Source organism: Girardinichthys multiradiatus, chromosome 19 (assembly GCF_021462225.1).
Source record: "Girardinichthys multiradiatus isolate DD_20200921_A chromosome 19, DD_fGirMul_XY1, whole genome shotgun sequence".
Taxonomy (NCBI): Eukaryota; Metazoa; Chordata; class Actinopteri; order Cyprinodontiformes; family Goodeidae; genus Girardinichthys; species Girardinichthys multiradiatus.
Genome location: NC_061811.1, coordinates 8,288,509 through 8,310,509, shown reverse-complemented (window position 1 = coordinate 8,310,509; position 22,001 = coordinate 8,288,509). Strand labels below are relative to the sequence as shown.

The following is a 22,001-nucleotide window of genomic DNA, read 5'->3' as shown; positions in this document are numbered from 1 at the left end:
TTTATACAAATCTGTAGTGTTAAAAAAAAAGAGAAAAAACACACACAAAGATACAGATAAAAAATAACAACCATCCCTCCAGCTGCAGTACCCCGCATCAACCAGCAGGGCGCAGTAAAGCTTAGTTCAGCAGGTACTTTTTACACTGTCTAAACATTAAATGATCCACCTGACTAACATTATTCAGCAAAGTCATTGAAGCCCAAACCAACACTCTGCGAATTCAATGACTTACAGTACATTCGCTTATATATTTTGGAGAATGCAGTGTATCACATTAAAAAAGTGTCAAAGCAATACCAAAATAATAAGAACATATCTAATGCAGAAAATAAGAAATAAGAATAAAAAAGTAAAAAAAAGAAAATAATACCATAGGTGGATAACACTATTAAATTGTGAGCAACACAATAGTTGCTGAATGAAAGCGTTTTTGTATTGAGCAGAGCAACTGACGCAAGAATAACTAATTCAGCTGGACAGGAAGAGGCTGCTTGTTCATATGTTCAGTAATTATACTTTCTAACACAGCAGCATCAAAGATTCCCATGATTCCCTGCAGTTGAACACAACAGACCAAATCTGCAGAGGACCTGCAACCTCTGGGCCAGATTACCGCACAGATAGTTCGAACAGACTCTTCATTTTAAATCAAAAATACAAACCAGGTGAATAATATTCGCAGACAACTACTGGTTACACATATTGCTCAGTTTTTTGTTGCTTTTTTAATGTTAAAATGAGATCATCCCAGCACTGTTTATGAGTCTCACCCATTACAATCTGCTGGGCGGCGCAGCTCGCTTAAAAATCTGTTTCATTTAGAAATCTGCTGATTTAACGATAAAACCGACCTCAGAGGGAGCATTTTGTCACCACCTGCAGAATAAAATGAACTACTTTCAGTTTCAAACCATAACATTTTCCCCAAAACCTTTGACTTTTAACCAAAAAAATATTTTCAGGACTCCAAAAATACCAGAGATCTCAATCTCGTTTAGCCAATTTGTTACCTATAAACACAAAACGTCACTGTAGATTTATGCCATGGAGTGAAAGTTAGTGTGGCAGATGTAACAGACACCTCACCTCCACTGTCGGGGGAGCTGAGGACATTTAGGGCGAACAGCATGGCATTGGAGAAGGTGGTGGCCTCCTCTTTACTGGCAAAGTTCAGCCCGTAGACCTGCCGAGCGTCCCGCCACTGATGGAAGGTCGGGGTGGCCTGGTTGTACTTTAGACCCTTCACTATGGAGTAGTTGATAACCACCTTAAAAAACAAAATAAAAGTATGTTAAATGTATTTATATAGCACCTTCCACATCTACCAGCAATACAGAAGATTATTAGGGCCACTTAAAAAAAATTCAGAATTGGGCTTTTTTCTCAGAATTCTGACGTTTTTCTTAGAACGTAAAAGTTAAATTACTTAAATCCAACATGTTCCTACAGAAAGTTGTGAGATGTGAGTTGTCCTCCTGCACAACTCTCATCTCTGTCATTGAAGCTGGTTGCTCCCTGTTGCTTCCAGGAGCCCAATCTGCATTAAAGTCAGAATTCTGAATTTGGCCCTAATACTCTTCTGTACAACAAAGTGCTTGTCAGAAACTAAACAGACAAAGAGGAAGGTTATTTGAAAATTATAGGTAGGTTGAATAGGATAGGTCCCAGAACTGAACCCTGTGGTACCCTACATGCCAGAACATTCAAATGACCATTTACCATTCAGCCAGCTGTTTGTTTTTACTCAAACGCTGTATTTTATAACTGGCTGCTGTGCTTTGTGATTGGCAGTCAAAGACTTTTGTGTGTGGGTGTAATGTCCACAGTGACCTCTCACCTGCTGGTCCTGCAGTTTGACGCCCACCACTCTGAAGGTGTTGTTGGCAGTGTTGTGGTAGATGTTGATGCGGCTGAAGCCCTGCTGCCCCGGCTTGATGGGCACCCACTTCTTACTGGCGTCGTCGTAGACCATTACAGAGGCCCGGGCCTGGCAGATGCTCTGCTCGCTGGAGGAGAGGGAAGTCCATGTCAATGTGATGTGTGGAACACAGAGCATTTCTTTTACTTGTCTCAGTAAACAGCTGAAACATTATACCGAGCTGTTGTGGACATTTTCATGTTTTTGGCAGCAATACAAATCAGTTATTGTAAAATTTCATACTAATCTGAGGAATCCCTGGGGTCACCCCACCTTCTTATTTTTAACCACTTCAGGAAAAACCTCCAGCATCTACAGAAATCTGTCTGCCTGTGATTACAGGGGCTGGGTCTCCATCTGAGGTCAATCTGAAGCCTGGGGGATTTCATTTCTGTAGTGGTCTTCTCTGCGGTGAACTGGTATTGAGAAGTTTCTGCAAAGAAGGGTGTGTCTGTGTGTGTGTGTGTGAGGATGATGATAGAGGGTGTTAAAACAGAAGTGTTTGATCTGTAAACATATCATCAGAGGAATCCTTCATTTTATCAGCAAAGAAAAGTTGAAGACATGCTGGTGATTGGCTTCTAACCTACTTCATGTTGTCAGACAAGTTCTATTTACATTATGTATTTTTTCTAAGTAAGTGGGAGCACCCAGGCCGTAATCAGGCCTTTGTGTGGTTTGTGAAAATCAACCAAATCATGTAGATAATCACAGTTTTCGCAGTTTATCTTTGTCTTATGCAGTATATATATTTGTTAGATAAACTGAAACATTTAAGTGTAAAAAATGAGGACCCAGAAGAAATCTGTAAGGAGGCAAATACTTTTTACAGCACTGCAGCCTGTGGCACTTCATATAAATTCACAATATTGGTATTTAATATCGAGTTTGATGCGGGGCAATCCAGGAAGAAACCCATTAGAAGCTGTAAGGAGCTATTTTGTAAACAAGAGTTTTAAGTTACAATTTCTGGACAAGTCAGCTTCAGACAACTCAGCAGTTATGATAAAGTTCTTCTCCTGGCTCTATCCAAACTGAAAACAACTGGATGAAACCAATTTCTCCTTTTCTATGAATCTAAGAATCAACTTGTGATAAAATCCCAAAGCAGGAGAACCAGTTTGACACATGCCAGCTGCATACAGATAATTATTTCTACCATGAAATATTAGGAAAGTGTGTGTATAAACTGAACAGTCCAGTACATTGTTCTAAAATATGACATGTTTAATGTTCAGAACAATTACTGTGAAAATATCCATCAATCTGTACAGCACAACAGTGGCGGTTCAAATCGGTAACAGTGATATCATGGGACATGTGAGGAAGCTGCAAGTAGGAGGAGGGAAGAGATTTTACATGAAGGCTAAAGATGTAGGGCTGAAGCAATTCATCAAATTTATCGTGATTAATCAATTATTGAAATAATCATCAACTAATTTAGTAATTAAAAAAATTTTTAATTGGAGAATACAGACTCTAAAACATACCATCGGCTGAAAGAACAACCCACTCAGAACTGTAATTAGGCCTAAATTGTACCAAAAATATCTACGTTTTGCATTTAGCATGAAAAATCTCCTTTGTCTGTAAAAATTCTCTATCCAGAACTCCTCACGTGGCATAGTTTTAGCTTCGCCTGGTTCAAATCTGTAAAAAATGTAATATTATGCACTATTTTGCTGTTCGATTATTAATCAGTTAGTCTAAAAAATTGTGAACAGATTGATCGATTAGCAAAATAATCGTTAGTTGCAGCCCTACAGAGATGTGACACAAAAGGTATGGATGAACAGGAGCTTTGAAATAAACAGAAAGCTCGTACAATTAGATGTGATTAAGAATCACAGCATCGGATGGAAAACCCAACTTATTGTATTTAACCGAGGCCTTTCAAAGTACTTCATTAAAGAGTTGATTAACTAAGTTCCTTCTTTGAAAAAGAGAAAGTCATATAGATTAATTACACACAGAGGGATGCATTTCCAGAAATTATGTCCCTCAATTTTGAATATTATGACTTACACCTAGTGAAAACCAAAAAAGTTGAATATTGCACAAGACCAATACAAAGGACTTGAAATGTGACTTGAATGTTGTCCAGGAGACAATCAGTGGCACACTCCACAAGGTGAGTGAGTTACAAAAGGTACATGCTTAAGAGGCTCGCTGATCACAGTGTGTTGTATCCACGCATAATAATGGAAAGTTGGGTGGAAGGAAAAAGTGTGGTAAAACAAGGGACACAAGCAACAGTCTTTAGAGGCTTGGTAAACCCATTTAAGACCAAACAATGCACACGGGCTGAAGACCACTATAAAAACAACCTGAGCTTCCTTAATATCTCAGCAGAGCAAGAGGCTGGTCTCCTCCATGCCACGCTGCACTGATGCAGTAATTCGTGCAAAATGAGCCCCAACCAGGTACTTATTGCCTATACTGTACAGTACAGGATATACAATTTTATTAGCTTTAAGCCAATCTTAATAAAATTAACAGATATAGATGCTTGTAATAAATCACTCTGTGTGTAACGAATGTATTTAAGTTTCACCTTCTGAATTCAACTACTGAAATACATGAACTTTGCGATGGTATTCTAATTTGTTTAAATGTACCTGCATATATGCATTCTTATGTTTATCAGGTCTGAGGCAGATGCAGATTTATAGTTTTTTCTATAAAGAAAAATTATTATGGAAAATAGTCACAATTACTGACAAGCCTTTAAATCTAATTTCTTCTATGGTAAATGTTGAACAATGTGGTATAGCTGCAGACTCTGTGCTTCCTCCATGTCTGACTGTGTCTAAAAGAGACTCTAATCACGTAACAGACACTTTTCTTCACTTCAGAGACTCGACGGACCACCAGAGTCTAACTGGGAACGTGAAAGGGAGGGGCGCAGGGAGGTGTCTGAGTCTCTCCTTACAAAAACAGCTCCTATTTCTGGAGCTTTAAACCACCGAGCTGGACGTATTGAGCTGGGAGATGATGTTAAAACTCACAAACGTTCCTGTCTAGTTCTGCTTTGTGTGTTTGCTTAATCATGAGGAGCAAAGCAGAAAAAGAGGAATGGAAAAATGTCAGAGTCAGCATGACATGGCTCAGATTTAAAACTTAACTTAGGTTGGATCAGCGAAGGGATGCAGCAGCGGCCACTCCACTCTAATTATGTTGATTAGAATAAAAATCAAATCCAACCTTGAACCAAAGACCTACAATCTAAATGTTAGTGGACTCTGAGCAACATGGCAGAGAAGACGGGTCTAATAATGTCACACAGCAGCGGTTTAGGAAAAGTAACTTTAGAAAGATTTTAACCCTTAAAAGCTAAAAAAAAGTCCTAATATATTTTTTCTTAACACAGGACAAAAAATGTCCACTTTAAAAAACTGCAAAATAAATATTTTATACTGATATTTTTGCAGCCTGACATTTTCCTATCAAATATAAATTATTTTTGTATTTTTAACCCCTTAAAGCAGATAATGTTTGCTAAACTCCACAGTTTTTTAAACAGATAAATACTGAAATAATTTCCATAAATCAATTTTAACAAAATCTCCTAATATAATTATTAGGCTCTGAGATGGGCCAATGAGCAAACACTGATTTTGATGAATCATGTGTATTTTGAGATTCTTTGGTCTAAAAAGTTTAGCTTGATAAAACTATTGTAAAAATGTTATACATTATTTTTAACAAAGATTTTAGCCCAAAATATTAGTTTTTAACCCTTTAAATGTCAGTATGTTTACATTGCTCCATTCTTTTAGTTGAAAAACCCCCCCAAAAATACTAAAATAATTTCTATAAAATACCCAATTATTTCCATTACTATTAATAGATCCTGATATGGGTTAATAATTTGCAGCAATATCGATATTTATGGTTAATCATTACTATTTTTTTCATTGGCTAAAACATATTTATTCAACAAAGCCAAAATGGTTGGAATATATATATATATAAAAAAAAGGGTAGCACAAAATGGCCTTAGTATCTCTTAAGGATGAATTTAACTTGAAGGGAAGAGATGACAAAGTGTCACCAACAACCTTGTTTTTAAGAAGCAAAAATCCGAGATATAATTCATCCTGAAAAAGGTCAGCTCTGGCTGAAAATCCTAATCAGTGACATTAAACTAACTTGATGAATCAAACTGATACTCTGAGCTGCAGAGAGCAAAACGCTGAATACTGAAGGTCAAATGAATGAAAAACCACTAGTAAAGCTTTAAAACTCAAAAACCACCTGATTTTTAATGAAATATTCACCCACGAAAGCTTTGCATACAACAATCAAGGGCTAAAAGTGGCTGCAGCGCAGGCTTGGCGGAGCTTCAACTGCGAAGATCCTCAGCACCTGCTGATGTCTATAAATCACAAACTTCAGGCTTTCAGTACTAATACGACTCCTTGAACTTTGACCCAAACGTTACGCGGATGAAACTTTAAAATGTAGAATGTGCACGTTAATCATTTCTGAATTGTATAAAGTTACATTTTACATGGATGAGAAGCAAAAGTAACAAAGGAAACATGTATTTGTCCCAGACAGTATGGAAGGTACTGTCTAAACACAGAAAATAAGAGAATAATTTCATTACGTTTCATTTCTAGAGCTGTTATCATCAGACATCCTCTTTCAATATTTATTAATGTCAAAATCTGTGTTTTAGTGCCTTTAATGAGTTTAAAAGTGCTCCATGTTAATGTGAAAATTATTCTACTCAGCGCAATGAGTTCTGACTGTTTTTTGCTGGAATAAGCAGATTTCTGAATGGAAACTAAATATTATTAAAGGCACTGGAGAAAAAGAAGTGAAAAGATGGAAAAACAGGAGCAGAGAGGAGGCGAAGGCTTCTCCCGCTCTGAGCGCTTCCTCATGTCAAATAAGCCTCAAAGGCTAGTGGCGAAAAGGAGGCCACATTCCCAGCCTTTTGAATTAAGTAAAGCACTTCCCTGCACACATGGTTGGACATATGTGCCTTCTTCATCCCAACCTCCTCCACCCAAATCCTTTTCCATATACTGTGTGTTTCATCTCTCCCAGAACAGATCAGTCCATTAGCAGGAACCTCAGTGCTGGGTGGAAAAATGCCTGAAGCTGAGGATCTCCAAAAAATATTAAGTGCGTTTGAGCTAGATATAATAGAAATGTTACGTTGTAGGGAAGCTCTGTTTTATGCTTTGATGACTGAACTGTATTTAGGCTGGAAAGTGTTCCCTTAGGAAGGAGAGCACAGGCATGACACGTCCTCTCTGGATATCGCCCAAGGACAGGACTTCTGTTATCACAACAGTAAGCTTTTAATGCCAGGGTTAATTGTTTCATCCTGTTGGTTCACAGTAGAAGGCACCCGAACAAACGATATGTCATTCCGGGCTGGCGTGCACGGCAAGCTTCTGGCTGCAGAACAGATTTATTATTGGGCCTTTGTTTTGTTATGGAAGTAGGTCATCAGCAAAGAAATCTTTAGGATGAATAATAAATGAAAATGCTGAAAAAGAGATGACAGGAATATTCCTGTCTGCAGAATGAGGCAGACTCAAATCCTGAATCTGACCTTTCACTTATACCTCTGTCAAACTATTTTGTACATCTGCCTCTCACAATAGTATAGGATGACATGGTGCCAAAGGAAAATAATGCTCCAGCATCGGCTTAGCACACTTTTGGCACTGCAGCGTACACAATCTGATCACCGTATTAGTCAGGTTTTATTGGATATGTCAGAAAATGTCACTGTATGAGCGCTGCAGCTCTCACACATCATGTTTACAGCATGTGTGTGGCACTTCTACAGCATTTAGACAACTGATATCACAGCTATGACCAAACAATATCATTACTTAATTCCATGCGACACTATCAAGATGTTCTGCCTACACTGATGAAGATTCACTCATCTCAGCATGCAAATGGCTTGAAAACAACAGTGAAACTAAAAGCTGCACCTAATTTCGGATTAATTCACCTAATAAAACCCCTTAATGATCTAGCTCCATCATACATCAGAGATCTGATTGTTCCATATGTTCCTAACAGAGCACTTCGTTCTCAGACTGCATGTTTACTGGTGGTTCCTAGAGTCTCTAGAAGTAGAATGGGAGGCAGATCCTTTAGTTATCAGGATCCTGTGGAACCAGCTCCCAGTTTTAGTCCGTGAGGCAGACACCCTGTCTACTTTTAAGGCTAGGCTTAAAACTTTCCTTTTTGATAAAGCTTATAGTTAGACTGGCTTAGGTTATCCTGAGCTATCTTCCTTATTTTCTACCTCCATCTTCTTCCCTCCCTGTTGGATGGAGTAAGGGGGAGTCAGGTTTAGCCTAAACCGGCTCAGTTATGGTTGAGGTGCAAACACACCCTCCATTTCTGCTACCTGTATGACCCCTTCTCTTTTCCAATGGTTATAATGAGTCTGACAGAGAGAGGTATCCCAACACTTGTGGTTTTTAGTATAACAATGACCATCAGTGGGACCCTTTGTGGGGTTCCTTGAGACGACATTGTTGTAAATAAGTGCCGTTTAACTAAATAATCTGAACTGAAACTATCTGTGTAGTTATGCTGCTATAGGCTTAGGCTGCTGGAGGACATAATGACTACTTTCACTCTCTTCGCTACATTCTCACACTACTCTCCAATTTTGCATTATTTGCTGTTATTTCAGCTTTTAACTTTGTTCTCTCTTTTCTCTTCCTAGAAGCTACACCTGGCCTGGCTCTGTGTCTACCTGTGACACCTTTCTGGAGAGGGGCATCGTCCGAGCTTCTGCTGGCAACAACTTAATGCTCACCCTCTACCGATGATCCACATGGCCCTGTCTTTCAGTGTTTAACCTTTTCTCTCGCCTAGACATGGCGATTGACTGAGCTTTTACTGTAACTAACTATATGTGCTCTCTTTCAGACTCTAACCTTGAAAACTGGCTCAGAGTTTATCTGTTCTTTCTTTCTAGGTGAAACAACTAAAGAAGCTACATCCATTAACATTTACTTTTCCTTCCCATAGAAAGTACCCCTGGATCAGTGCTTCTTTGTTCTTTTTGTGTCTCTGCTCTGTTCTCTCAAACCCCCAGTCGGTCGTGGCAGATGGCCGCTCACACTGAGCCTGGTTCTGGTTCTGCTGGAGGTTTCTTCCTGTTAAAAGGGAGTTTTTCCTCTCCACTGTCGCTACATGCATGCTCAGTATGAGGGATTGCTGCAAAGTCAACGCCAGTGACTGTCCACTGTCTTTACATGCTCATCCAGGAGGAGTGAATGCTGCAAGTCACTGACTGGATGTAATCTGCTGGGTTTCCTTAGATAGAAAAACTTTTTATCCAATTTGAATAAATAACTAACTTTGACTGCACTGTTCAATGGTTAGGATTAAATGGAATGTATGAACCTGACTGTTGTGAAGAGCCTTGAGACGACATGTGTTGTGAATTGGCGCTATATAAATAAAACTGAACTGAACTGAATTGAATTAATAATTATCTGACCACTTGGGGGCACTCAAAGAAGACTAGAATTGAATTCCCTGAAACTCAGTTTTCCCTTAATATAAAAAGATAAAATAGCATAATGGCAAAAGTAATGTCTCCAGTTATGATGCAGCAGAACAATGAATTGAACCTGAAAAGACTCACAAATGAGAGAAACACAGAGATGGCAGTTAGAGAAGTTTATTAGTTGGTGTTTGTTCTCTTTTAGTGCCCAGACCCTGGCTGATAACGACATGAGCTTGAATGAACATCTTAGGGTTGGAGGGGGGTGGAGGAGGGTCGAAACTCAGTTGAAGAGCAGGAGATTCTGCGTATGAAGGTCTTTTAAGTGAAGCCTTGAGGGATGATTGGCTGAAGAGGAACACGGACCAGAAGCTGATTGGTTAGAGCGGAGAATGTAGTGGAGTAGTTCAACAGAGCCGGACGTAGAGGTGAGTCTTCCAAGTTGAATTTTTGTCTAAACTCAATTTCCACAACATTGATCCCAATATAAATGTACAATTTACTAAAGGAAAATCAAAAGTGATCGACTGCTTTCAAAGATTTGACAGGACTTGATGTTATTCCAAATCCCCTTCTTTTTCTCATGCTTAGACCCCCGTGGTTTTTAAAATGTCAACTTAGAGACAAGAAACAGGTCGCATAAAAATGTTGTCGAGACAATTTAGATTCACAAAATCAATTTTTATCCCACACATATAATGTCAAAAATATCAATGATTTCTTATGACCTTAAAGTATTATCTTAAAACATGAATCCCTATTAATACATGTCAAAGCTCTTATATCAATGATCTTATTTTGCTCATTTCAAAGTTAAATAAATTTAGAAAATAATCTATGATTAGTTAAACACTAAATTATTGCTCGTGTTAAATCTTCAGTTTGATAGAATCTGTGAAGAATGACAACAAATTTAAAACCTTGGAAGTGAAAGCAGCTCCAGATATGAAATAGTAATGTGCAATGGTAATTTCTTCACATTTATGGTCTTTCGCAAAAAATGTGGGTTAAAATAAAGGAATAATATTTCCTTGGCTGTATGTAACATGACAAAGTCCATCTCTGATTGGCTGAGCAGACTCTCGTGATGACTCCTTCCCTGGAAGTTGTTGGCTCCCGATGCAGCTGTGTTCTAACACAGACCCAGCTAACCCATCAAAAAGCCTAGCTCAATCGTGTCCAAGAGCAAGGATTGATCACACTTTTTAGATTCAGATGCAATTAATATTTTGGTTTGAGTCGTAGGTTTTGCTACATTTTGGCATCATTCTTATGTGAAGATCCTGCAAAATCTGGGATTTGTTTTGTCTCTACATGCTCAGTGACTTTCCTTTATCATCAGCGCAACAAAGTGATAGCTCTGAATTGTTGAGTTTGGGTTTTCTAGCATTATCCATCTACCTGCAGTAGAAAGGGCTCACAGCTGTCCACGTTTGGAGAAAAAGAAAACTTTCATGTATGATTTTACTATCCTCTTTATGATTATAAAACATTGTTCTATGTATGTGTATATGTATATATATATATATATATATATATATATATATATATATATAATTAAAAATGCACATTACATAATCACAAAGTCTTCTTTAACACCTCCTCTGTGCCACATTTCACAGCAGATTCCTCTGAATAATATTGTCACCTGTCATATAACTGGGCCAACCAGCAAAGCGGCAACTTTATTCCTTCAATTAATCCGTTTTGTTTCATGCTCATCAAACCTCCTGAATGGCAAAAGCACCCAAATAGGCTTCCATGTGCAGCAGCATGGATAATGCATCCCTGGTTGGTGTTGCTGGTTATAAAGACATGAAGTCAGCATCAGATAGGGATTTAAAACTAGGAGTGGTTTAGTAAATACACAGCAGAATGAGAAGAAAGAAAATGCAGGTCATATGTGATTTCTGACTGTATACATACTAGGGCTGTCAAAATAATAAATATTTTGATATAATCAATGCTACAAAAAAATAATTATTCAAAGATCCTCATTTGCATCAAAATTGATAAAAACCAACCCATTCACATTTTCTTAAATTGTTACACTTCTTCCAGCAGCAGCAGCGCTGCAATAACAGAGACACTCAGTCCCTCCCCTTCTTGCAGCCTCACCTGACTAAAACAAAAAGCTGCTGCTGGAAGTTTTAAACTCTGCTAACATGGAGAGTACAGGCAGAAAAAAGACATATGTGACCCTCTTTAGCGTTAGCATAGTATCTATGCTAACGCTACAAGCTAACGCTAAGACATTGATGTTTGAGAGCAACTTGAAGAGATTGGTCAAGCTCCTCCATCTGCAACACTGAAGTAGTAAACCCTCCAGACAACATAAGCTAACGCTATCTGTTTTGATATTAGCTTCATGTACATGGACGGCCCAATAATGGAGTTGTGGCAGTTTGAACTCCCCCGTCGAGATGTGCTTCGCAGCTGCAAATTTCCAATCATGCATCTTTCTATTCTAATCCTGCGACGCTCCGTTCTTATCATGGACGCTCCGTTCTAATGTGCTATGCAGGAAAAGGCGAATCAGCTGATGGCTCAGTCGGCTACTAATAACAATGCAGAAAAACAAAACAGTGCGCCCCCCTCCACCCCCAACAACCCCCTGCCCCTTTCCCCTCCATCCTAGTTGTGTTGTAAGGCACTAGGGGCTAATGTGGCTAAAAATAACACAGGTTATGGTGGAGCTAGACTGAAGCTGACAGTTGGAGCAGAAAAAAGCAGGAACTTCTAGCAACCTACCCTGCTGCTGTAGTTCATCACTAAAGAAAATATTCTGTTGAATTAGCAGAAAGACGGAAACTGTACAGGGCTGCTGCTGAATACATCTGCAGGAACCAGATCCTACTTAGACTGTGAAAAATATGTTTTGTATGCACCAGATCCATGTTTGTTTTGAAACTCAATTTATTTTTGTTAAGAATGATCCTTTATTTGTCAATTTCTGTTGATACAAACAATCTTTACTACTGAGGGACAACAGTAGTAAAGATTGTTTGTATCAACAGCAAATTGACAGACAAATGGAAGCACATAGTGGCACAACTAAATTAAAGATACACACTTCCACAAAGAATATTAACACTTATACTAAGTGTTATCTTGTCTACCGTTTTGCTAAACAAGGAAGTTACACTTTTAAACTATATATTTTTATAAATGAGGGCTGAAATGTCCCCTACTTATTGTGTTTACCCTAATAAGGAAGTTAAAATATTGTCATATTGTAATTTATTATATTTTTTGCTTCTAACTTGAAGGAACCCTTCAAAAAACTTTGCCACTGTATTGAAAATGGTATCAAGCATTTTTCTTATTATCAGTATGGAGCTTGAAATTTTAGTATCTTGACAACTCTAACACACACTGCTCTACACACATATCAGGTTGGCTGTTACCCTAAGCATGTTATTAATTAATCTTTAATGTTTGTCAAACTTGAGCAATGAATTCATTATGAAAGCAATGCAGAGAAAAAGGACTCAGAACCACAAATCGCTGCTTAAATTTGTCAGCTTGCTCAGACTGAATCAGCCCGCCCTGCGTTGTGACATGCTGCTCTGCTTCCTTCACCAAACAGGAATAGAAACATATAATTATCCACCAGCATGCCATACATCATGGTACCCATGCTGTACATATACTCAAAGCAACAAGAATGGGTATTTTTAGCTCAGGTGCTGCTTAAGACATCAGAATGCAGGAAAAACTCGTTCACACACGTAGTTTGTTTTCAGTGTGTAGATTTTGTTAGATGTCTGTAATTACTGTAAACCATAAGGACTGTATAGTCTCCAGAGTTCCCCAGGCATTTAGGGGCAATGCCGTCACTGTGGGTGGAGGTGTGCATGTTTATTTACAGCTCAGCATTTGGGAGGGTTTGGGGTTCAGCTGACTGACAGGTTGGATTAGAGACCAAGCCAAGTCGGGCGGATCATTACCCCACAGCAGTTTCAAATCTAAATTAACCACAACTTAACTCCAGCGCAAGACCTCTAATCTGTTCCACGGGGGAAAGTACTACTCACAGGCTGCTCACGGGCAGGGAAACAAGCACGGGGAACTAAAAACAGAACAGACCAACTTTATGAGTGAGGAGAAGTGAGAAGCCAGGTCAGATTCTGTTCGCTTGTTAAAAACAAACAAATGGAGATGTGTCCAAATTACCTGGGTTTAGTGTCACTGCTAATTCTGAAGTCAGTAAGAGTCACATTCAGGCTTAGACCTATTAATGCGGTTCTTTAAGAAATTAGACAAATTTATTTTAAATTTAGACACTATAAATACTTAGAAATCCTGCATACTGTTTGCCTGAAACATTTTGTGCACTACAGTACAGTATTGTCAAGTATGTAGCTCAAGAGAAAAAGGATCTACCAAAAGGACAGATCCAACTATTGTTGGATCATATTTAATGCATGTAACTATTAAAGAGCACGTTTAATCATATCTTGGTGCCAGTAAACAAACAGACTTTACAGGAACAAGTCTAATGGATGTGTAACAAGTTAATGACAACAGAAAAGAATTGAATGACCTTAAACCTTCACCAAAGATCCTCTATGTAGGTGGGATTCATAAAACTGAATGGATAAGTTCATGGATCATGAAAGAAGTCTTAAACAGAAACTTGGCTTTAAGGGAAGGATACACAAGGATGAGGGACGACACAACAGTTTAGCATAAGAGGAACTAACTGCTCAGTATAAACAGCATGAGGTAATGTATTACTTAATCATCACAACGGATAGCTCTAACAGAGTCAGCAGCCAGACCACCAAGTCGACTTCAGGTGCTGACTGTGCAGAAACGTGAAGTTTCTCAGGATCACATGATCAAATAAAATAAAATCTACATTAAATGCGGCACAGGGTCATTTTTTTTCTCAGTGTCTGAGCCGACTAAAGGTGGGTGTTTGACTGGAGCTGCCAACGGGATATCTGACTGTATATAGAGGGTATTTAAATCTCTCTCTTCCATCTCATGTGTAGCATTGGGTTGAAGAGACCCTTTAGGGCCAAACAACATGTTATGGTGAGAACTATACTGTGGACATATAGATTGTGAGGGGAGTAGCAGAAGGTATCCTCTATTAACATTCTGACAGCTACTTTAATGTAATCCAGTAAAACCATCAGGAGTAAAACACGGACCGATTACTTTTTGTCCTAGGTTAAGAAATATATTCTAAAGTCTAAACATGCTAATCCTAGATGTTGTCCTGAATGCACCCACTTCCATAGACTAAGTATTTATCTAATCTCCACCTCTACCCCTTCTGGTCTACACAAGTAAACACTAAAACTGAACAATCGAGCACATTAATGCAGACCATTAATGCAGACCACACTAATATGGTTGTGGTTTTAGCTGTATGCCACAGTCAGTGTGTGCAAAAAGACCTTGTCATGATCCATCTGTCTAGTGGGATGCAAACTTAAGTTTTACACAAAGATAGAAAAATACTAGAAAATGAATAGTGTGTATTCCCTTACTTATGTGATTCTTTGATTTTAAACATGTTATAATTCACTCATTACATGCAAATGCTGCTCCTGCACGTGAAGCACTAACAAATGAAAACAGCGTCAACAGCTAACTGCTGCTTCAAATTAAACATAAAGTATAGATATTCCGGGTTTAAACACCTAGATGGGGCGGTCTATATCCCAGACCCAAAAGTCAGGACAGCTTTAAGCAGAAGAAACACAAAAAACTAATTGTTCCTCATTTTCCTTTTAAAGGTCTCCACCATGAAAACTAGGCCCCCAACAGAGCAGTTTGATCCTCCAGTAAACATCTGGGACAGCAGCAGCTACCCCGTTCTCATCAACCCCGCAGAGAGCAGCCAAATAAGAAGACCACTGGCCTGAAAGACTGCTGCTTCAGTCAGAAGCTGAACTGTGTTTAATGCACGTGTGAATTAAAAATGCATGGAGGCCTTAAAGAGCTCAGCTCTTTAGAGATGCTCTGTGTGGAGCTGAAGAGTGTTCAGAATAAAGACGAGGCTGGGTGCGGAGTCACACCAAGGGCTGCAGCATCCCTGGCTTTCAAAAGATGCCATCAGACAGAATCTACAGAAAGGTGGATCAGCTTCACTTTTACAGCAAAAACATAACAGTGAACTGCAGTTAACTCAAATCAGTCATGCATTCAGTAACTAATCCCAAATAACCTCAATTCTGTTTCTATACAGGAGATTAAGATTACAGATTAGTACTTCAGCTCTGAGTAAAATAGAGAAAGAAGAGATTTGTCCATCTGTGCTGCAGGAATGTTGAGAAGCTTTCTTAGCGCATAATAACCTTTGTGACTTTACAGTCTCATTCTGTCCATCTGATTTTCAATTCATCATAAAGTGATTTTTCTTTCATTTCAGTTTTCATGACATTTCAATTTACTCTTCGACATTTACACACAGAGGAAAGGCTCATTCAAGCAAAGTGTCAGCACAAACCTGGCAGCGATATGGCTGTAAAACAATCCCGAGTCACTGACACTCTGAGGGAGGCAGTAGCGCACTGCTTGGACCCGATGTATATCCATTTTGGTTAACAGGGAAACGGCAGCGCTCTATAAAACGAAACTAAAACCCATGGAGAGCAAATTTTATTCTTGTGTTCGACCTTAGTGACCTAAATTAAAAAGAAGAGTCGGACTGATGAGAAACAAGACATCCTTTTGATGGAAAAATGAGATGAGAAGCATCCAGTGGTTCTGAAATCAGGCACTGCTGCATCCAAAGTGAGACCAATAATCCATCTTTCCAGCAACAAAGAGATGACTGACAGACGGGCGGAGATGAAGTCATTGACCTGCCAGCTGTGTGACTGAGCATGTGTGTGTATGAGCCTCTGTGCTATTGTCATATCGTTAACCCAGGGGAGATTACCTCATATCCTCAGCCCTGCCCCCTTCCATCATCCACACGTGGTACCGTTTTTTCAGTCTGTTGTTGGGGTTCCTGCTGTTACCTCCCACCCCTCCTCATCACCAGCCTACAGCTCCCAGAGCCACTCAGAGACAAGCAGAGCCTAAATTAACAACCAGTGGTCTATACTGTGGCGACTAATATTGATTGGGATGCCCTCTGCCTCAGAGGACGGATGTGGTGGGTGTATATACACCAATAAAACACTCATTAGCTGCTGGAGGGTTTCATGCAAAGTGTTCATCAACACCCACAAAGTGACCGACCCTGTTGCTCAGTGTCTGTTTTAGGGAAAAACAACATTTAAAGCTGCATACAAATCCCTATCGCCAAGGTAATCCCCAGGGACTGGTTAGTGAAATATTTTATTCTACTATTTCTCAATATTGATAGTATATTTGGCCAGCTGGATGGACTGAATGTCCACATCTGACCTACAGCTGAAACCAGATGTTATACTCTTAATAAACGTTACACTTTTTCCTCACAGTCTGACTGTTTCAGATCAGTTAGGGTTATTACAATCATTCCTATTTAATGAATAATAAATACCAAAATAATGAGTTATTTGAGAATCCTTTATTACTTCCTTCAAGTCAGAGGTTTACATACACTAATATTACTGTACTTTTAAACAATTTGGGAAAGTCCAGATGATGATGATGATGCCTTGGCTTTGTAAGCTTCTGATAGGTTAATCCGTATTATTTGAGTTAAATGGGGGCACACCTGTGGATGTGTTTGAAGGTAACACCTGAAACGCACTGCTTCCATGTGTGACATCATGGAAAAAATCTAATGGAGTCAGATGAAATCCCATGAAGGGAATGGTGAACCTCCACAAGTCTGGTTCATCCTTCTGTGTCCCAAAGATGAACAGGGTTTGGTGTAAATCAACCCCAGAACAAAAGCAAAAGACCTTGTGGCTGAAGCTGGTAAGACGTTGTTTTGCTACAGGAAGGACTGGTTTCAGATATATTATTGGAAGCCAAAGGTTTAATACATGGCACCTGAAATATTATAGCTGATGAAATATTGCATCCAAGCAATGGAAATACGGCAGACAAAATCTCGTTGACAACTGCAATTTAATATCTTGTGCAGTTCTAGAGTAACAAACTGGACCTCCTCCCCAGTCCTAATTCATTATCAGCCTCTAATATGTTTTCCTCCAGGGTTGTCCTGTATTTAGCTCTACGCATCTTCTCATCTACTCTAACCAGCTTCTCTGTCCCTGCTGCAGAACAGCAGTAAGATACTTACTGAAAGTAAGCAGCAAGACAAGCATGTGAGCCACCATGGCCAAGGCAGCATGAAGGCCAGCTGTAAGGTTCTGCTTTTGTGGTTGAACTATCAATTCCCCTGGCAATATCCCACAACCCACACCACTGCCCTAATTAAAGCTGCGATTTGCTAACAGCTGCAAAAATATCCAGGAAAGCAAATCTGGTCCGTAGTGAGCAAAAGGTTGGTGAGAACTACAAACTAGACTGTTTAAGGTTTCCTATTTGACTTCTTCTTGACATTCTTTCGTAAAGGTCATGTTTGTGAAACGGACAAATAAAAGTTGTCCTGTGGATAGATTCTCCCACCTGAGCTGTGGATCTCCTCTGAAGTGACTATGCTTCTGCTTCTCTGATTAATGCTCTCCTTGGCCTGCCAGTTTAGGTGGGCGTCCAAGTCTTGGTAGGTTTGCCGTCATTTTTCCATGGATGGATGGACTGAACAAAGCTCTGTGAGACGTCTTAACCCTAACCCTGCTCCACAACGTCGACCCTGGTCTGTCTGCTGTGTTCCTTGGACTTCATGATGCTGTTTGTTCTCTAATCTTCTCTAACCTTTAACCCTTCACAAAACAGCTGGATTTATACAGAGATTAAATTACACACAGGTGGACTCTATTCATTAATTAGCTGAATTCTGAAGGCAAGCAGTTACCGTGGATTTTATTTAGAGTAGCAGAGTAAAGGGGCTGAACAGAAATGCATGCCACACTTTGCAGAATTTTTTATTTGTTGTATATAATATTCTAATTTTCAGAGCAACTGAATCAGCAGTAAGCCATTATCATTAAAATGAACAGAAACAAACTTTTGAAGTATATATCTGTGTGTAATAAATCTATGTTTAATATATAAGTTTCACCTTATGAAGTGAAATACTGAATTAAATTCACTTTTTGATTATATTCTAATGTATTGAGATGTACTCGTACATCATGCCAGCATAAAATCAGTACACTGATCTCCCCAGATTATATCAATTATTCATTCCAAATGTCCTTCGATGATATTCACGCCTCAAGCTAATGGGCATTGATACATGTTGAACAATATAAACAGTAACCCCCCCACTCTTCTCATAGTGTCAGCTGTCCTCATCTCTAAAGGGAAGTGGCGCTTCCGTTTGCAGGCAAACACGGACCTGGCAGTCCATTTCTTTTAAACCAGATACACTGATAAAAGATGCATGTGTTTGTAAGATGAAATGACAATCTGAGTCACTTTCCCTGAATGCTAACTACACTCTGAGATGCAGACAGGTTTACCATATGTGCTGGCTGTGATGGATTACAGGAGTTTATGTGGTCAAGTCTAAACCATTGATATTATCCCTCCTGCTCCACATCTGTAGGTTAGTCGCAACAAATCAGCACGGAGCAGCTGTAATCTGCCGTATTATGCACAAACCTCTTTGTTTGAATATCATCTGGCTGTTGGTATTCCAGCTCATCCAGCAATCCTAGATTAACGTTCTCAATCCTTTTCTCCTTATCTCTCCTGATGCATTGAGTCAGACAGGCAGCAGGAGACTTATTCCTTTTCACTGGAAAAATGTGAACTAATCAAAATCAATTCTCTCCGAGCAAAGAAAACACAGACGGGGGTGGGGGTGGGGGGTGGTTTGTAAAGGAACTGATATATGAGAAAAAAATCAGCGGCTCTAAGTAAACATTTTCCTCGCATTTTTCTCATTTTCTCTTCAACACCAGCATGGTGCATGAAAAGCAGTTTAAACACAGAAGCAAAAGCAGAAAAACCCCAGTTTTCTTTCAGACAAGAAATCCTACAAATGTTCTTTCAAGGAGGAAACAGATTATGTGGCCTGAAAGCCGAGCCAAGCTTTAAAAAGAAACACTCAGGAGCGAAGAATCATTCCCACACATTCCAAACCAATCCGACAGCGACTCACGAAACTCCACAAACACAGAAAGAGAAGCGGTGGGGAAGAAGTCGTCTTACCCGAAATCATCCAGGGAATACATATCGTTGGAGAAGACGCGGACCTCGAGGACAAGATGAGAGGAGATATAAAAGGGGAAGATTATGGAGGAGAGGGGAAAGCGCTGGCCTAAGAGGACGGAGAGCTTCACATGCTGCAGCACACTCTGCTGTTCCCCTCTTCACATCCTCAAAACTGTTTTTTAAGAATCCACCATGCCAGCAAAGAATGAGACACAGAGTGAGTGGGAGGGATCGGGAAGGCGAGGGAGATGAAGGGGAGAAGGAAAGGGAACGCAGGAGAGGGAGAGAGCATGTGATCTCTGCAGACCAGTCAATTCTTCCAGCCTCCAAGGAATGACTTCTACAGGATGGAAATTACATGTCGGCTCTTTTAGGAAACAGGAGGGATTTTACATGTGCCTGTCTGAAAATGTGAAAACGCCTAAAGACAACTATATTCCCACAGCAGCATGTCAACCATCCATTAAATTATTCCAGTACAGACATACTGAGCAGCAACATGCGACATATAATTCTCTGTTGTTACTGAGTGGCTTCGTCAAGCAGGAGTCCATCTGGCTGAGGCAACGCAGACCTTAAGCTTCTTTACCACGACAAGCCGAGGTGCAGGAAACAAACAAAGAGCAATCTTAAAGATTAGAGAGCTTTGTGAGCTTAAAAATGGCAGAAAATATACAGGTTAGAGCTGAGAAGGTCAGAAAAATACAGCAGTTCTAATAATCACATGTATTACTTCTGCTCAAATAAATGAACTAAACAACTACAATTTACCAGGTTTTTGAAAAAAAAAAGTAATAACAAGATGTTTCATAAGATGCATTCAAAAACTTTTAAAAATATTTACCGTTAATTAATAATGCAGAAGAACAATTAGCTTTTTTGTCTTTTGTTACACTTAAACATTTCAGATCAGTGAATAAATCCCAAGGCAGTTCACCTGCCATACCGAGGCTTAATTAACACCAGACTTTTGACATCATGAAATCACTTAATTAGAACCTGACTGACAGCATAAAGTATGCTAAAAGATCTCAAAATGTAACACATCACGCCAAGGTAATCAAAGAACCCAGAACAACATCTAAAGCACTGCAGACCTCAGTTTAGGTCAGGGGTTATGACTCAGCAACAAGGAAGTAAATCTAACAGCTTTTCAGACAAGGATCTTCCTGACAGTGAAACTTGGTGGTGGTAATGTCATGGTCTGGAGGAGCTGAATGATTCGTCATGAGTTCTGTGACCTTTAGCTCAGGTGCAGTTGGTTTGGGCAGCATGACTGATGTAAAGAAGCCCAGCAAATCCACCTCTGAATGCTTTAAATCAATTAATTAATTAATAAATAAATAAATACATAAATAAAAATTAACCATTGTTTTAATTAGACAGACACACACACAGTTATCCAACATCAATAGCGGTACAAACGTATTTCTTGGAGAAAACAGTAAAAGTGTGAAACTTTGCTGCACGCTTTGAATGGGAAAACCTATCGCCATCTAGTGGACAAACATAAAATTTTTAAATTGATAGCTAGTAGTCCAAAGTGAACATAAAGGCTTGCATTAACAATGCAGGAAAAATTGAACTGACAAATCTTCAAGCCATTTTGACTGTTTTCACAGACAAAATGGCTTGAAGATAAATAAATAGCAGAGAAAGACCCTATTGTCTCTTAAGGGTTACAACCTTTTAAAGCCTAAAATGAAAATAAATACATTTAAGACTTTTTGTGACTTCTTATCACCTCACAGAAACCCGAGAATAAATACTACACCATCACAAACTGTTAAAAGACATTTCGTCTTCCCTTGAAGCCTGAATTATTTCCCCTAAATTCCAAGCTTTATGTGACCCTGTCTCTCTGCCAGTATAAAGCTGGGAGATGGATGAAGTTGGCTCACATGGGGCTGCGCTCTGATCATCAGACGACAGCAGCAGCAGCACCCTGCAGTACAGCTCAGCATTTTCCCTTCCAGAGTCTCCTCCATCATTCTACCTCTCCAACAATGAGTCACCACCACGAGCTCTTTAGAAATCTTCCTGCAGTGATGGCGCAGGACAGACGCCTAACTGTTTAGAAATAGTTTCCCCCACATCCAGAAGCAAGAACTTCATGGGATCTGACCATGCAAAACAATGCACTGAGATAAAATCCTAAAAATACACTCATGGATATGTTTATGTCTTGAGGATATGCACTAATATCAATGCATAAACATTATTATGCAACAAAGCAAGGAGTGAGGCTGAATAAATATAAATCCTTCTTCCATACTGTGCAAAAAAAGAGTTGGGTCACCTCTGTGGAGATTTAAGACTTCCCTTTTGGGCCTAAGTCAAAGAACAGACCTGCCTCTGGCAAAAATAAACACCCAGGACACAAGGAGCTGAGCT

At 39.3% G+C, this 22,001-nt stretch overlaps 1 protein-coding gene across 4 annotated transcripts in view; it reads right to left on the bottom strand.

The window, feature by feature from the left end:
* Positions 1-22,001, bottom strand: part of evla (Enah/Vasp-like a) — a 38,331-nt gene that overhangs the window by 14,965 nt on the left and 1,365 nt on the right. Inside the window, exons 1-3 of one of the 4 annotated variants that reach the window (XM_047345077.1) lie at positions 19,605-19,923; positions 1,841-2,009; positions 1,090-1,270 (exon numbers count right to left, since the gene is read on the bottom strand). In XM_047345077.1, coding sequence (XP_047201033.1) covers positions 1,090-1,270; positions 1,841-2,009; positions 19,605-19,627 — 373 coding nt within the window. In that variant the 5' untranslated portion in view covers positions 19,628-19,923. Of the gene's footprint in view, positions 1-1,089; positions 1,271-1,840; positions 2,010-15,888; positions 16,255-19,604; positions 19,924-22,001 lie in introns of those variants that run through there. The other 3 variants (XM_047345076.1, XM_047345079.1, XM_047345078.1) reach the window with 3 other exon arrangements.